At 40.2% G+C, this 17,840-nt stretch overlaps 1 protein-coding gene across 5 annotated transcripts in view; it reads right to left on the bottom strand.

Annotated features, from left to right (window-relative positions):
* EFHC2 (EF-hand domain containing 2) overlaps nucleotides 1-17,840 on the bottom strand; it is a 241,688-nt gene that overhangs the window by 111,802 nt on the left and 112,046 nt on the right. For all 5 annotated transcript variants that reach the window (XM_002700201.5, XM_059883805.1, XM_059883806.1 and 2 more), the window contains exons 5-8: nucleotides 15,071-15,322; nucleotides 12,523-12,636; nucleotides 11,998-12,136; nucleotides 5,252-5,417 (exon numbers count right to left, since the gene is read on the bottom strand). In XM_002700201.5, the coding sequence (XP_002700247.2) occupies nucleotides 5,252-5,417; nucleotides 11,998-12,136; nucleotides 12,523-12,636; nucleotides 15,071-15,322 (671 nt within the window). The remainder of the gene's footprint in view (nucleotides 1-5,251; nucleotides 5,418-11,997; nucleotides 12,137-12,522; nucleotides 12,637-15,070; nucleotides 15,323-17,840) is intronic.

Here is a 17,840-nt window from a genome sequence, read left to right as displayed (position 1 = left end):
CCTTCTCCTGCTCTTACTCCATGTTCTCTTTATCTTTTTTCTCCACAGGTTCTCCTGATCCATTATTCCCCTCATGTAAGACTTCAGTGTTTAGTCTGCATCCTATTCAAGCCTCTGCAACATTTTCCGACCCCTCTTCCTCTTCCTACCACAACTTCTTTCTCTGGAGCTCCATTTCCTACAGAAGCAAAAAGTAGCAATGAGCAGTACCACATTTATACACATGACTGAGGGGCAGATTTTTCCTCACATGTATTAGGAACACTTCTGAAAGTCCTTCTTTTGAAATCATATTCCACCACATAAGCAATCTGTGGTTACTGAACTCAACCAAGCCTCTTAAATTAAAATCAATTAACATTCTATAAAACAGTTATAAATCACGGAAGCCACTACAGCCTATGGGCCAAATACAGCCAGTCACCTGTTTCTATATGGCCTGTGAGCTAAGAATGGTTTTTACGTTTTTAAATGGTTGAAAATACTCAAAGAATAATATTTTGTGATATGTAAAAACTATATGATATTCAAATGTCAGTGTCCATCAGTTCAGTTCAGTTCACTCAGTTGTGTCCGACTCCTCATGACCCCATGAACTGCAGCACACCAGGCCTCCTAGTCCATCACCAACTCCCAGAGTTCACCCAAACCCATGTCCATCGAGTTGGTGATGCCATCCAACCATCTCATCCTCTGTTGTCCCCTTCTCCTCCTGCCCTCAATCTTTCCCAGCATCAGGGTCTTTTCCAATGAGTCAACACTTTGCATCAGGTGGCCAAAATATTGGAGTTTCAGCTTCAACATCAGTCCTTCCAATGAACATCCAGGACTGATCTCCTTTAGGATGGACTGGCTGGATCTCCTTGCAGTGCAAGGGACTCTCAAGAGTCTTCTCCAACACCACAGTTCAAAAGCATCAATTCTTCAGTGCTCAGCTTTCTTTGTAGTCCAACTCTCACATCCATACATGACTACCGGAAAAACCATAGCCTTGACTAGACGGACCTTTGTTGGCAAAGTAATGTCTCTGCTTTTTAATATGCTGTCTAGGTTGGTCAAAACCTTCCTTCCAAGGAGTAAGAGTCTTAATTTCATGGCTGCAGTCACCATCTGCAGTGATTCTGGAGCCCAGAAAAATAAAGTCAGCCACTGTTGCCACTTTTTCCCCATTTATTTGACATGAAGTGATGGGACCGGATGCCATGATCTTAGTTTTCTGAATGCTGAGTTTTAAGCCAATTTTTTCACTCTGCTCTTTCACTTTCATCAAGAGGCTCTTTAGTTCTTCTTCACCGGAACTTCACATAAGGGTGGTGTCATCTGCATATCTGAGGTTATTGATATTTCTCCCAGCAATCTTGATTCCAGCTTGTGCTTCTTCCAGCCCAGCGTTTCTCATGATGTACTCTGCATAGAAGTTAAATAAACAGGGTGACAATATATAGCCTTGACGTGCTCCTTTTCCTATTTGCAACCAGTCTGTTGTTCCATGTCCAGTTCTAACTGTTGCTTCCTGACCTGCATATAGGTTTCTCAAGAGGCAGGTCAGGTGGTCTGGTAGTCCCATCTCTTTCAGAATTTTCCACAGTTGATTGTGATCCACACAGTCAAAGGCTTTGGCATAGTCAATAAAGCAAAAAATAGATGTTTTTCTAGAACTCTCTTGCTTTTTCGATGATTCAGCGGATGTTGGCAATTTGATCTCTGGTTCCTCTGCCTTTTCTAAAACCAGCTGGAACATCTGAAATTTCATGGTTCACGTATTGCTGAAGCCTGGCTTGGAAAATTTTAAGCATTACTTTACTAGCGTGTGAGATGAGTGCAACTGTGCAGTAGTTTGAGCATTGCCTTTCTATGGGACTGGAATGAAAACTGACCTTTTCCAGTCCTGTGGCCACTGCTGAGTTTTCCAAATTTGCTGGCATATTGAGTGCAGCACTTTCACAGTGTCATCTTTCAGGATTTGAAATAGCTCAACTGGAATTCCATCACCTCTACTAGCTTTGTTCGTAGTGATGTTTCCTAAGGCCCACTTGACTTCACATTCCAGGATGTCTGGCTCTAGGTCAGTGATCACACCAACATGATTATCTGGATTGTGAAGATCTTTTTTGTACAGTTCTTCTGTGTTTTATTGCCACCTCTTCTTAATATCTTCTGCTTCTGTTAGGTCCCTACCATTTCTGTCCTTTATTGTGCCCATCTTTGCATGAAATGTTCCCTTGGTATCTCTAATTTTCTTGAAGAGATCTCTAGTCTTTCCCATTCTGTTGTTTTCCTCTATTTCTTTGCATTGATCGCTGAGGAAGGCTTTCTTATCTCTCCTTGCTATTCTTTGGAACTCTGCATTCAAATGAGTGTATCTTTCCTTTTATCCTTTGCTTTTCACTTCCCTTCTTTTCTCAGCTATTTGTAAGGCCTCCCCAGACAGCCATTTTGCTTTTTTGCATTTCTTTTTCTTGCAGATGGTCTTGTATCCTGTACAGTGTCACGAACCTCCATCCATAGTTCATCAGGCACTCTATCTATCAGATCTAGTCCCTTAAATCTATTTCTCACTTCCACTGTATAATCATAAGGGATTTGATTTAGGTCATACCTGAATGGTCTAGTGGGTTTCTCTACTTTCTTCAATTTTTGTCTGAACTTGGCAATAAGGAGTTCCTGATCTGAGCCACAGTCAGCTCCCAGTCTTGTTTTTGCTGACTGTATAGAGCCTCTCCATCTTTGGCTGCAAAGAATATAATCAATCTGATTTCAGTGTCGACCATCTGGTGATGTCCATGTGTACAGTTTTCTCTTGTGTTGTTGCAAGAGGGTGTTTGCTATGACCAGTGCGTTCTCTTGGCAGAACTCTATTAGCCTTTGCCCTGCTTCATTCTGTACTCCAAGGTCAAATTTGCCTGTTACTCCAGGTGTTTCTTGACTTACCACTTTTGCATTCCAGTCCCCTATAATGAAAAGGACATCTTTTTGGGTGTTAGTTCTAGAAAGTCTTGTAGGTCTTCATAGAACTGTTCAACTTCAGCTTCTTCAGTGTTACTGGTCGGGGCATAGACTTGGATTACCATGATATTGAAAGGTTTGCCTTGGAAATGAACAGAGATCATTCTGTAATTTTTGAGATTGCATCCAAGTACTGCATTTCAGACTCTTTTGTTGACTATGATGGCTACTCCATTTCTTCTAAGGGATTCCTGCCCACAGTAGTAGATATAATGGTCATCTGAGTTAAATTCACCCATTCCAGTCCATCTTAGTTCACTGATTCCTAGAATGTCAATGTTCACTCTTGTTATCTCCTTTTTTTAAAAAAATTTTATTTTATTTTTAAACTTTAAAATATTGTCTTATTATCTCCTGTTTGACCACTTCCAATTTGCCTTGATTCATGGACTTAACATTCCAGGTTCCTATGCACCAGTCCTGTTCACAACTGGGTGTTTTTGCTTTGGCTCCATCCCTTCATTCTTCCTGGAGTTATTTCTCCACTGATCTCCAGTAGCATTTTGGGCACCTACCGACCTGGGGAGTTCATCTTTCAGTGTCCTATCTTTCTGCCTTTTCATACTGTTCATGGGGTTCTCAGTGTCCATAAACAGTTTTATTGGAATGCAGTCACACATTTGTTTATGGATTGTCTATGGCTGTTTTCATGCTACAATGACAGAGCTAAGCAACTGTGATAGAGGCAGTATGGTCCGCAAAGCAGAAAATATTTGTATCTGACCTTTTAAGAAAAAGTCTGATGACCCTTACTCTACACCATTTCCTAGGGATTATCTTGAGATAGATACATATGGAAAAGCATATATATATATATATATATATATATACATACATATATATACATATATATATACATATATATACATATATATATATATACATTTACACACACACACATATACATGGAAAGGCAATATAGATTGGGGATAATATGGCTTTAGGGGCTTCCAGATGGCACATTAAAATAACCACTCAATGTGAAGATGTGGGGAACAGAGAACCCTTGTGCACTGTTGATGGGAATGTAAATTGGTGCAGCCACTGTGGAAAACAGCATGGAGGCACCTCAAAAAATTAAAAACAGAACTACCATATGACAGTAATTCTACTTTTGGATATATATACACAAAGGAAACAAAATCACTGTCCCCAAAAGATATCTGCACCCCCATGTTCAATGCAGTATTATTTGCAATAGCTAACACAGGGAAACAACACAAGTGTCCACTAGCAGGTATATGGATAAAGTGTAAAAAAATACATACATACATATCACACATACATGGGCTTCCCAGGTGGCATAGTGGCAAAGAATCTGCCTGCCAATACAGGAGATGTAAGAGACACAAGTCCGATCCCTGGGTCAGGAAAATCCCCTGGAGTTGGAAATGGCAACCCACTCCAGTTCTTGCCTGGAAAATCCCATGGACAGAGGAGACTGGAGTGCTACAGTGCATGGGGTCGCAGAGAGTCAGGCAAAACTGAGGACACAGTGCACGTGCATGTGTACACACACACACACACACGAACACACACACACAGTGGAATATTATTCAATCATCAAAAAGAAGGAAATCCTGCCATTTGCAATAGCATGGATGGACCTTGAGGGCATTATGCTAAGTAAAATAAGTCAATAGAAAGACAAATACTACATGATCTCACTTACATGTAGAATCTAAAAAAACAAACTCATAGAAACAGGGATCAGACTGGTGACTGCCAGAGTTAGGGGGGTGGGTAGTGGATGGGATAATTGAGTGAAGGTGATCAAAAGGAACTACCTTTCTGCTCTAAGACAAATAAGTTCTGGGGACATAACATACAGCATGATGACGACAGTAAATAATAATGTATATTTGAAAGTAAGAGAGTACAGCTTAAAAATTCTCATCACAAGAAAAAAAATTTGAACTGTGAGGTATGGATGTGAACTAATCTTCTTGTGGTGATCATTTTTCAATACATACATATATCCAATCATTATGTTGCATATCTTAAACTTATGCCATGTTTTATGTCAATTATTTCTCAAAAAACCTGGGGAAAAAAGTAAAAAAAATAGCCACTGATGTAAGAATCTGTTAATACTTACATATTAATCATCTTCATTAAAGTTATAACAACATGTCCCTGGACTTGAAATCAGATAAATTGTCATCTGTTCTGTCATGAGGACAATATTACAAACCCCACATACATTTGGGAAAAATCAGATTAAAATAACAGTTCCCTCAAGCACCTGTCAAATTCAATGAACTTCTTGAAGTTCCTCTGATGAGGTGTGGGCATAAGGCCTATGCAGGAGCGAAGAGAATCCTCTTCAGAACCAAAGCCGGTATAAGGTGGAAATTTCCTTTCTATTTTTGGAGGAGATGGGGCCTTGCATGGAATCGAGGTAAAGTTCTCTATAACAAAACAAAGGCAGATGAAACATCAATATTTTTTTTTTGCCCTGATTATGGATGTTTTGAAAGGTTTGTTATGTTTTCAAGATGAACATGGAGATCTTTGTAGACTATTTTAAACTCTTTCAAACAAAACACACCAAAATCCTGAGAGGGTAGGTTTCAATCATGTTTACAAAAACCACAGAACTCACTCAATAATCGCCATTGGTTCAAAAGAAAGAAAAAAAAGAGAGAGAGAGAGACTGAGTGTGTCGAATAAGTAAACATTTATCTTTTGTCATCACATCCCCATTTCGGAATATTTTTTGTTCTTCCTTGATTTTTCCAATGATATGAAAATTCAAGTCTGAAACTTTATGCTACCCGTTCCATATTTTAACCTGTAATGTAGCCCTCTCCTATCTTTAGTCAACACTCACTAATTAAATTCCTTTCCAAATAGGACTGACTCCTGGCTGTTTTGCCTTTACCTTCCCCATCTGATGTCTCTTCCTCCTGAGCCCACATTTTAAGCCCTCTCCCTTTCCTCTAGCTCAGCTCCAGGCCATGATACTTCACTACCTAGATCAAAAACAAAAACAACATTTCTTCTCACCAACAACCCCTCCAGGTTGCCTCTATTACTGCCCAAGAAAAGACTGCAATCGTACTGAAATGTGATACTGCAAAAATTAATAAATAAAACACAAATCAAACTAACACAACTTTTAAAACCACCACTGCCAAAGGGAGAGGTAAGTGGTAAATACGGTTGACCTTCTTAATTCATTTATCATCTGTGATGAAGGAGAGATGAAGAGACAGGTGGAGACATATTTGTAATAGCCTGGGAGCTGTTAGGTACTCATTCGTGAGGCTGTACCACCTCTGAGAAGCAAGTATGCCCTCTGAAGTAGATGACACGTTGACTCAATAGATCCCAATCACTAGTATTAGCACATCACAAATGGCAAAGATGATGTCTGGATCTTTCTTAAAGCAAAAGAAAGCAAAGCAACCAAACAACCCATGGAATCTCATTTCTACCTCTTCCCCAAAGTTGACCATCCCATAGGTGTTTCCATTAGAGCCTGAAAGGAGTCTCGCATAAGAAAAGATTTCCTTTTCCATTGCCAAAGTTCTAACAGAAGGAAGAGAACAGATTTAGTACATACCTTTCTAATCGAAAATGTGCACCAATGTGTCATCCAAGGCAGCCTACCTCTTAACATGGAGGGATAGTTTCTTTTTTTTTTTTTTTTTTGTACTGATTGATCAAAAGGCTAAGGGGCTGTTTCTAACTCTGATTTGAAAACATTTTCAACTTTCACATTTCCTTAGACTTCCTAACAGCCTTTGTGTGGAACCTCCTCAAGCATAATCCCCAAAAGAGTATTGTTCCACCCTGACAGAAATTGCTCACAGAAGACATACTAGCAAAGAGAATGCCATCAGATATTTCTCACTGACTTAGTGAAAGGAGGCGGCCAGACTTCGGGTATGGAAATGACTGGTGAGCCTCTCCTATTGCTATTTTTGTGGCAATTAAAGAGAAGCCTTGGTAATAAAGAGGCAAGTTTAAATATTGGAATTCGTCAGAATTACAGCAGACCCTATCATTCCTAATTGTAACATGAAACACACCACTAACTGGTACCTTCATTTTTAGGAAAAGGACCATAGGGGATGGCAGGAAGAACTGTACGTGATTATTAGAAAATTCAGGCATGATTGGTTTCTTCCAACAGGGGACATATGCCTCCAACTCTATATAATAATCTAAACAGCCTAACCAAAAGAGGACACACACTGAATCTCAAATTAAGAATGCATTCTACATCTCCCCCCAAAATTACAGGTTTTATAACACACTGTTGTTTTCTCAACTACATCATTTTTGCAACAGATTTAAGTAACAAAAGAATCAATTTAGAGCTTTCCTCTGCACCCACAGTGCCATCTAGTGTATAAATGCCGAGAACTGTTCCATTCCACCATGTCTGACTTTTTCAACAATACAGTCTTTCTGGATACTGTGACTCAAGATTCCATTTTTTACGGGTTAATTGTGTATATTCACAAAGGTTTGGAATTGTGCCTGGATAAATTTCTGTCTTTGGTTTTCCATTGTTCCACCATCCTGCATGTTTTAGGTGTTAAAAAATATTTAATGAAAAAGTATACACTTTTTTTTTTTTACAAAGCATCTTCCCAAATATCTTCTTTTTAAAAAAATTTTATTGGAAGATAATTGCTTTACAATATTGTGCAGGTTTCTGCCATATATCAGCATGAATCAGCCACAGGTCCCAAATATCTTCTTATACTGACATTCTAATAGATCCTAAAACACATCTGCCTTTCAAATAGTCCGATGCTTCTAATTCTGAGAGACTTGTAAAAACATATATATTGACTGTCCATTCACAATTGACTAGATTCCAACAAATTTACACAGAGGGGACAGGCTCTTTTTTAAAGAATGTATCTTAATGCTCCCTCACAGTGGTTTACTATTCATCATCTCATTTGGAAATGATTCTGAGAAAAGCCTTCAATTACCTCGATATTCACCTCTGATTTGCTAGTAACCGAGATTTGGACCCAGGTTTTGGGAGGCCTGAAGCTTATTATTTGGGAGAACCTCTGTAAGACAAAAAAATGTCAAATAATTGAGATAAAATTAGGCCCAGGGCCTTGGAATGGGGCCCCTGCAAAGAAAAGAACCCTAAAGCTTAAGCTTCATTATTTTTGAGGTTGAATCCACCTCTGCTTGTACCCCATATGCAGGTCAAATGACTTCAGTGGGATGGTCACTTTGGGGTCAAATAATCACATGATTTTCTAGCTCTAGCTAGAAAACCGTTAGAAATCATCTAATTTTCAACCCTCTTCACTGCATACAAGAGGTTTAAAAAAAAAAGCAAAATTGTTAGGTCCATCAAAGCCATGTTGTGAGACTAGAAGCAAATTCTACCTCTGCTGTTGCATCTTGGGATGGCTCATTTGTTCAAATGATCATTAGACTCTCATCTTAGATGCTCTGCTGTTTCTAACACCAAGAGTTCAGAGATGGCTATAAATGACTCCACAAAATTAAATATGCTTTAAGTTTTTTTGCTTATCCTTAATGGCTTCCCTGGTGGCTCAGATGGTAAAGAATCTGCCTGCAATGCAGGAGAACCAAGTTTGATCCCTGGGTCAGGAAGATCCCCTGGAAAAGGGAATGGCTACCCACTCCAGTGTTCTTGCCTGGAGAATCCCATGGACAGAGGAGTCTGGCAGGCTACAGTCTATGGGGTCGCAAGAGTCGGACATGACTGAGCTACTAAGCATGCGCACATGCGCGCGCGCACACACACACACACACACACACACTAGTTTGGTTGTCCCAACCACTAAGAATCGATTGTAACAAAGTCCTCTTATGGACAAAAAAATAATAACCCAAGGCAGGAATTCTAGGTAAGAACAGTTTACATTCAAATCCATGTCCCTTCAGTGAAAGAAACACCTGCTAGAGCCCCTGGAGCCTCTTCCAACCTTCATGCTACAGGAAAGTCCGACAGGCCTCCATCTGCCAGTCCGTGTTCATGCACACGAAGTAAGGAGGGAGTGACAGGCTCCTGCCCGGCAGGCTAGCCAGGGCCAGCGGGATAGCCAAGCTGCCTAGTGGGGCAGTCACACTGGACTGTTTCGTGGAGGAAGTTGCCTTCTCTTTAGAATCCTGAAACGCACAAAAGAATCTCATCTTTTTAGGAGTCCAGATGGGGTTTAACACAGGGGTTTTACATATATATCTCTTGGGATTCTGTCAAGCCCTGTGCTTCTACATAATAGAAAGCTTCTCATGTGCCTTTCTTGGGACTGTGGTCAACTTCACCTCTTGGTCCGTCTGCCATTTTTTCTCCTCCCAAATATGCTGGGGGTGGCAATAGGTTAGAGAAGGTACTGAGGCACCCAGGCTGTATACTGCATTAGAAATCTCCCCCTGGCTTCCTCTTAGGGAGGGCCCTAGCTGTGTCATTGGCAGTTGTCAGCTTCTTCCTGTGGCGCTGCAGAGTGGTGACACCAGGTTTCTACTGACCACGATTATTGGCAAGGAAGGAAATGTGACCACAATTACTGCCAGGACTCTGTCCTGGTTTGGGGTTCAAGAATACCAAAATATAATGTATAAAATGTGATTAGTCTTATGAATTTTTAGAGCCAGATGAGTTATTAAAAAAATGTAAATGTCCAAAAAAACTGCATCTAAGTAACATTAAGTCTATTAATTTAATGTTACCAAAAAGTCAGGAAAAGCAAATGCAAAGATAATCAGAGAATACTGATTCACTCCCCTCCTCCCTGAATCATGGATATAATTTCTAGCCATTAGTTACATTAAGTATACTGTTGTTACTCAAGAAATGTTGTGTAATAATGGTGTCTATTAAATGGGATATTTTAACATATCTTAGAAGAAATATAAAAAGTCAGCATGACTATAAAATGCATCATAACTTTGCATTTGCATAATTTTCTCTTTAAAGACATAATGCTCACATTATATGAGCTTTAAAGGCACAAATGACTTTTTAAAATATAATACAGTAAGTCTCTAGAGACAGCAAAAGTAAGCAGGAAGAAATTAGGCACTAGGACTCAACTGAAACTGACCACAGGACATTTGAAGTTGATGCATCTGGTGAAGATGGCTAGATCCGGAGCACACTGGTAGATTTCCTCTGCCTCTGAAAGTTCCCTGTAAACCCATTAAGAGACTAACCATGTACTGGGTCTCCCAGCACTATGTTCATTTCCCCAAATACAAACTTCATATTCTCTAAATCAAGCTAACAAACATCAACTGAATGTTGAACTTAACATTTAAGGGATCATATGACCTCACCACATCCTTTGTATTACGGTAATCTTTCAGTGGGCTTCCCAGGTGGAACAGAGGTAAAGAATCCACCTGCCATGCAGGAGATGCAAGAGACATGGTTTTGATCCCTGGGTCAGGAAGATCCCCTGGAGTAGGAAATGGCAACACCCTCTGGTATTCTTGCCTGGGAAATCCCGTGGACAGAGGAGCCTGGTGGGCTACAGTCCATGGATTCCAATTCTACAAAGAATCGGACATGACTGAGCAGGCACGCATATAATCTTTCAGTAGGACATAGGTAAATGTCTTCAGTGACTCATTCTTTTTTATCAATTTTCAACTCTACACTGAAGACTTGTCAACTCTGAACAGGTACTTACATTTATTAAAAATCAAATTATCCTTCCCAACTATCTAAGGGTCACTAGCAGCTTCTCTATGGCAGCCACTACCTGCACATTCCTGGCTCCTTCTTGTCCTCAGTACCCAAAACAAATATGCCCAACTGTGTCCACCAACAGGACTAATTTTAGAAAATAATATAAGAAGAGGCCACCAATTTGGCCCCATTTTGACTAATCTGGCATGTAGATGCAGTGGAACAAATTCCCATAGTGAACCAAAGAGAGAAATTGAAAGTCTTTTATATTCCAACCCCTTTGTGTGCTGTGTGTCTTCTTACATAATATAATGATTCCCATGAGGCCAGGAATACTACACAGTGGGGACATCAAGACATGTAAGGTGGGCCTCGTGTCATCCTAGAGACAAAGCACCCTGTCTTTTAGGAAAAGCTGTGGTTGTTTCTGGCTTCCATCTCATGGCTCAGGGAAGTGAGCTCATATGAATACTCCAATGTTCAGAAAGGAGTAAGCAACCCCCAACTGAGCTCCAACGCCAATCTGGGAGGTTGGCAACTCCTATCACCCCCACTTAGCCAAGCACAAGCAGGTACCTGAACCCTGGGGTAGAGGGCCCGGGAAGGGGGTAGGGCTGGCCTGCAGGTTTAACAAACAGAGGGGCTTGTTTTTCAGGTTTCATCTCAGATCCTCCCCCTGCTTCTGTGACAGTTATAACACCATGTAACATACAGTAGATCTCTGCTCCCCTTCCAGCCTAGAAACTCCTTACACAACTCTGCATCTCCTGTGTCCACTGCAATGACCTACATCTAGTGGGTGCTTAATAAGTCACTGGCTTCCATTATGAACTGAACTAACCTAATCTGAATGGAATGAAGAGCTAAGAAGAGAGAAGCTGGCAGCCTGGCTGTGTCTCACCAGCAAAGGTAGAGCAGATGGGCACAATTTGCTAGAGAACAAAAATCAGTATAGCCTCTGTGGTAAGCAAGGATTCAGCAGAAAGAAAAGTCTTTGCATTTCCATTTCAACTGCTTGACCACAGCAGTGAGGCAGGGGACTACATGGGGAAACGGCAGCCTTTGGCATCAGGCAGAGAAGTTTAAGTTTTTGGCTCACTCTACTTGCTGCATGCATGACCTTCATCCAGGAAACCCCTTGTAAGCCACAGTCTCTTCACTTCTAAAATGAGGATGATATTAGGGGAATAAATAAGACAACAAATGCCTGGCAGTTAGCAAATGCTCAATAAATTGTAGCAGCTATTAGAAGCTTAGAATTTGAAACTCAAAAATCAGCTCAATCTTAACTAGGGAACAAAGACTCCAAGTTTAAATATTATTTTCTAATTGACAGATGTATCACTTACCAATTCCATATTTAGTCCTATAATAAGTTTTCGTGAAATCATCACAGTCACAAAGGAGCACTTTCCTTCCCCACACATTGATGGTGGTTCCTATGGATAGGTCAGTATCTTTGTAAAACTCTTGGTCTAATTTTCCTAGCTAATAAAAACAAAGGAACATGATGTTGGCACCACAGACCCACCAAAGATCTTGGCATCCCCCCTCTCAAAGGAAAAAGGAAATTTTAAAAAATCCATTACATCACTTATAACCAAATTTTTTAAATCAAATCAAAAGACAACCACTCAAAATCAACATTTTAAAACACTCTTTTAGCAAGGTAGTGCTACCAAATGGCAATGCAATGCATATATTTATATGTACACTTAAGCATGTTTATTATTGATAAATGCAACAGTGCAACACATACATTTATATAGTCATCAATGTCGTTCACAACCAGTCTCCCAGAAGAATACCCAACTCAGCCCACATTCCAGGTTTCAGAGAAGCCATACTGGTAACAGTAATAAAACATGACTTACCTGATATTTATCCAACAGGAAGCCATACACTCGGGTCTCTGAGTAGCCACCATACACATTGAGAACTGTCTGGTCTGTTAACTGGCCTGGTTGATAGACTCCAGGGGGGCCATACTAGAAGATATAAATCAAATCAAGATGTGGTAGGTGGACTCTCAACATAAACATGCTCCTGGTGAGGGGCTCAAGTGGCAAGTGATACCATCTGGTTCTCCTCTATCATCCCGAGGAAGACAGGACACAGACTCCAGCCACCTTTCCCCCATGTTTCCCCACCCTCTGCGGGTCGGTCTACACTCCCCTCATCCTTCAAGGACTTGACGAAGCCCCATCTTTTCCTTCTGACCTCTCCCATCCTGCTGGCCAGTGCCCAATCCAAACTTCTATAGCACCCACCTCAGGGTTAAACTTGTCATTGCTCTCTAACTGCTTCATCAGCAGTCATCTTTTCACTAAACAACAAGATGCCCTGATGGAGAGACCCTGCCTTGCTTTCTTGACTGGCTCAGCACCCTGCCTGACCCTGAGCAAGGAGGCATTTTTCTGGCTGAGAGAGGCAGTGCGGTTAGGTAGTATGAACAGTGAAGTACGGTCAGCCTCTCACACAAACTGTGACTGGAAGCAAGCCAGGAAGGACACCCTTCAGTTTCACCCGTGCTGGAGGTGGTCAGGCAGGAAATATCTGAACTTATGGAAACTGATACTAATTGGTTTATCTCAGCTGAGACATCAGAATCATCCCTGATATGTGTGACATAAACTAAAAGTTAAAACGTGTGAATTTATGAGCTGTGGGGTGCAAGTAAGGCACGTTACAGAGGAAAAAAACAACACATTTTTTGATGCAAACTCTCTCATTGCCACTTCTTAGCTATAGGACATGGGGCCAGACATTTATCCTCTCAGAACTTCAGTAGCAACAGTATTTACTCCTTGCTTTCTCAAAGGATGTGGCGTCAAGGGAATACCCATTGCTCTTGGATCTCTCCCCCACGAGAATGAAAACACCATACAGCAGGAATTAACCCATTTTCTATCTCATGGTAACCTCAGAGCCAGCACACAGCTGACACTTACTAAATATTTGTTGAATGAATGAATAAATGAAGCAATTGATGTCAAGGAACACTGCAAATGTCAGGTATGTCATTATTATTTTATATTTAGCCTATTTTTCAAAGCCATTCTAAAAACAGGCTTCCCTGGCTCCTCCTGGCCACCTGCTGTGCATATGCCTGGAGTTTGCTCTGGGACAAACCCAGTCCCAGCCCCAAGAAGCTACATAGCAGGACTTCTGGTGGGAGACTCTTGAGAATCTGGAAGAGTCTCTTGTGATAAACAAATAACCAGTGGTTGTACGCATCAGAAATGAGTGTTACAGTAATCTTTTCAGTAGCACTAAGAAGTAAGTTTAAAAAAACATTATCCAAATAAATAAAGAAATAAAACATAACAGAGAGCTGTGAATAAGCCATGATGTTTTCGTGTGCCTTATAGTTAGGTGTTCATAGGTTTTTGCATGCATCCGTGCTAAATTGCTTCAGTCGTGTCTGACTCTTTGTGAACCCATGGACTATAGCCCCCCAGGCTCCTCTGTCCATGAGGATTCTCCAGGCAAGAATACTGGAGTGGGTTACCATGCCCTCCTCCAGGGGATCTTCATGACCCAGGGATTGAACCCAGGTTTCCTATCATCTCTGGTATTGGCAGGCGGGTTCTTTACCAATAATACCACCTGGGAAGCTCTTATAGATCCTTAGATAGTGCTTTTTACTATATTATCTCATTCAGTCTTTACAGTTACCTCAGAAGGGAAGCCTAGTTAAAAGCATTTTAGAGATAGGGAAATACGCTCAGAGAGGTTAATGACTGGCCTAAGGTCACACAGCTATTAAGCGGCAGATCTACAATTCTAACCCAGGTCTTCTGTCTATGTGCTGTTTCCGCTGCACCCAGGTTACATTAGCTCTCAAGTGGCCATGAACATGTGTAGAAATCATTTGGACAACTCTTTTTTAACAGTAAAGGTGCTAAAGCTATTACTGTTGCTAGCCAGTAGCTAGTTGGTGACTACTTCTGCAAGTGGCTACTCGCAGAAGAGTCACTCCTCTGTGTGTGTGTGTGTGTGTGTGTGTGTGTGTGTGTGTGTGTGTTCACAGCCCAGACCAATACAATGGGATCTCCCCAGTAGGCTACAGAGGCCAAAGGCTATTGCTCTTCCCAAGGCCATGAGCAATTCTTTTACTCGAGAGTCCTTTACTTTCATAAGATTCACGGTAAACTCAATGACATAGGTAGTTCTCTTGCATTTGACTTTTTCCCTTTACATGCCTTAAGCCCTGAATTTTCCAATTCCAATTTGTCATATCCTCTGTATTACTTTCATAGATGTATATTAATAGAGGGCACAAAGTGCAAATTTTCTAAACACCAGCACTAATACATAGTGACTTGTCACCAACAGTCATAACACGCGACATTCCAGACAGTGACTAGGGTCTTCAGCCCACAAGCAAACCCGGAAAGCAGTCCCGTGTCTACTGCTCACCTTAGGTAGCTTTCTTCTCTGGAGAAACAATGACATAGCATCTCTTCCTGAGTTATGTGGCAAGACTTCTTTGATCTCGATGGTATCATCAGACAGAAAGTAATGCAGGATAAGTTCTCTACGATCCCCAAACACTGAGCCTGAGTCGTCCCACACGCAGAAAAAACGCAAGACCTTCCTATCATACTCGAGGAACTGTTTCAGAGTGTCGAAGGACTCATAGGGACATATGGGCTCCATGCAGTCTAGCTTCTGTCAGTGGAGAAAAGGTTAATGATAGTGGAAGTCTTTCCATAATCGCTTCTGGGATGCAAGCAGTCAAAAAACATAAAGGTATCTTTTCCATAGACTATTCTGTGATATTTTTAAAAATCTCAACTAACAACATATATGATATACATATATAACTAGTTTCAACCTTAGAAATACAGACAATCAAGTGTTAGGAAGCTTTTCATTAAACATTATTTTAACACACTAAAGTATACTTCTATAATGTTTTTGAAAACTGAGACTTAAAATTCTTGCTTGAGAGCAGACAAAACTAATATATGGTGACAGAAATCAGAATAGTTATTGCCTCTGGGTAGATGACTGATTGGAAAGGGGGGCAAGGGAACTCTCTGGGGTGATGGACATATTCTCTATCTTGATTTCTGTGCTGGTTATTAAACTGTATATACATTTTTCAAAATTGTCAACAGGTATGCTTAAGATTTGTACATCCAAGTCTATGTTAATTATAATAACCAAAAAGTTATTTTCACTGAAAATTCATATCTGTTTATGCTTCTTACTTATCTACAGACTTCTGTGAAAGTAAAAAGAGAAGAAATATCTTCACAGTTTTATTTTGCTCAAAAGGTTTAGGTAGCAAAGATCTGAAAGGTCACGGAAACAGGAACGGAGCAAATGGAGAACTTCTCAATTTGCACAGGATTACTGTGCAGGCTCTGGCTCCCAACCCAGAAACCACTAGCTGGGCAGTCTTCTTGGCCCAATTCTTTTCTATCTGCAGTCTCAGTTTTGTCGTGGAGCGCAACCGCACTCCACCTCCCCGTTCTATCTAATGTCGCCTAATAGGGTGGCTATATAAGGAAGGGCTCACTAGCAAGTGAGATGTAGTCCCATATTGGGTCATGTAGTCTTATTTGTAAATTCTCAAAATTTTGTGTCTGTCTAGGGAAGTCTAGGGGCAGACTCATCCCAAGACACAGGAGACACGATGGCCCTCCAGAAGCTCTTCAGTCTTATCCTTGATATTTAAATGAAATTATGAGATCTCTACTTTCATTGATTATCTTTAACATTTAAATGAAATTATAAGATCTCTATTTTCACTGATAGAGAAAACTTTCTTTGGCATGATAAGGCCTCTAAGAAATTCATTATTGATTACATACCATGGGAGATCTTTTCAGTTCAAGTTAAATTGTTTAATTTTAACTTTACATTTCAAGGCAGCAAACACTGGAGAAGTAAATGAATTAAAGTCAATATAAAAGCCTCTTATTAAACTCCTAATTTTCCACAGACTTCTATATTTATTGAAGAGCTTTCTCCCTGAGGGAATAAATCCTAAAATGATTCTCTCAATCTGAAAGGAAATTATTTAAAACATTTCTTGGCTGTTCTTGGTATTTATTCTTGATTCCTGGAACAGAAGATTTTTTTTCCTTATAAACCTATGAAACCATACATTGTTCCTATGTATTTCATATTATGCATCATCACTCACAATCACTATCATATAATACAAGCTGTTAGTGAATGAGTGTGGCCAGATGCAAAGGGTGATAAATCATATAGATCCATTTCTTTCGGTTTCTCTCTGCTGGTTCTAAAGACTTTTGTATTTATCCAGACTCTTACTTCCAGGGCATTTGGAAAAACACAGAAATGAACCCAAACCATAAATCTCCTTGCATGCCAATACACACAAGAATATTGCCACAAGGATTTCACCTTACATATTCCAGGATCAACAATCTATATTTCTCAGGAGGGGTCTATGTCTACAATATTAAAGGATAATTCTGATGGGGCTAGGAGGCAGGAATAGATGAATGATCCTACATGCAGCTTTTAACAAGAGATCAAAGCAGAATCAAAGGAGATTTTTACTCTAAATTTTATGTTATCTTTCTGCAAAGAAGTTAATTACAAGTTTTAGAAACAATAAAAATGAGACCAAACTAATCTATAGGGATAGAAATGAGAATAGTGCTTATCCCTGGGTGGGGGGAAGGACAGATTGGAAAAAGGCATGCAGGAACTTTCTAGGAGGATGGAAATGTTCTAGACTGTGATTTTGGGTGTGGATTACATGGGTGTATGCATTTGTTAAGACCCATCAAACTGTATATTTAATTTCTGTGCATTTTATTGTGCATGATCATACGTCAATAAAAAGAGAAACAAATGAGAATAATTAAAAGCAGGATAAGAAGCAAGAGATTTGAGTTCAAGTCCTAGCAAGAAGACTGGTGAGGTAGGTGACCTTCCACATAATAACACCTGCCCTTTTAGGTATTCAGATTTTTCTGTAAAACAATAAAATTTGGGCCAAGGTCTCATTAAAAAAAAAAAAAAAAACTCTGTAAAGACTATAATAATACTACTAACACTGATTCTTTCCTCCCTACACTGGCTTGGATCAGACTTTGCCAATAAGCATCCTGTTATCATGGGAGCACATCAAAATCATGGCCCTCCTCATTCTTGAACCTCTCTGCATCTGATGTCACCTTAAAGGAAGCTGGGAGTCTTA

Source organism: Bos taurus, chromosome X (assembly GCF_002263795.3).
Source record: "Bos taurus isolate L1 Dominette 01449 registration number 42190680 breed Hereford chromosome X, ARS-UCD2.0, whole genome shotgun sequence".
Classification (NCBI taxonomy): domain Eukaryota; kingdom Metazoa; phylum Chordata; class Mammalia; order Artiodactyla; family Bovidae; genus Bos; species Bos taurus.
The sequence above is the reverse complement of the archived record's forward strand: the minus strand, read 5'-3'. Positions and strand labels throughout refer to the sequence as shown.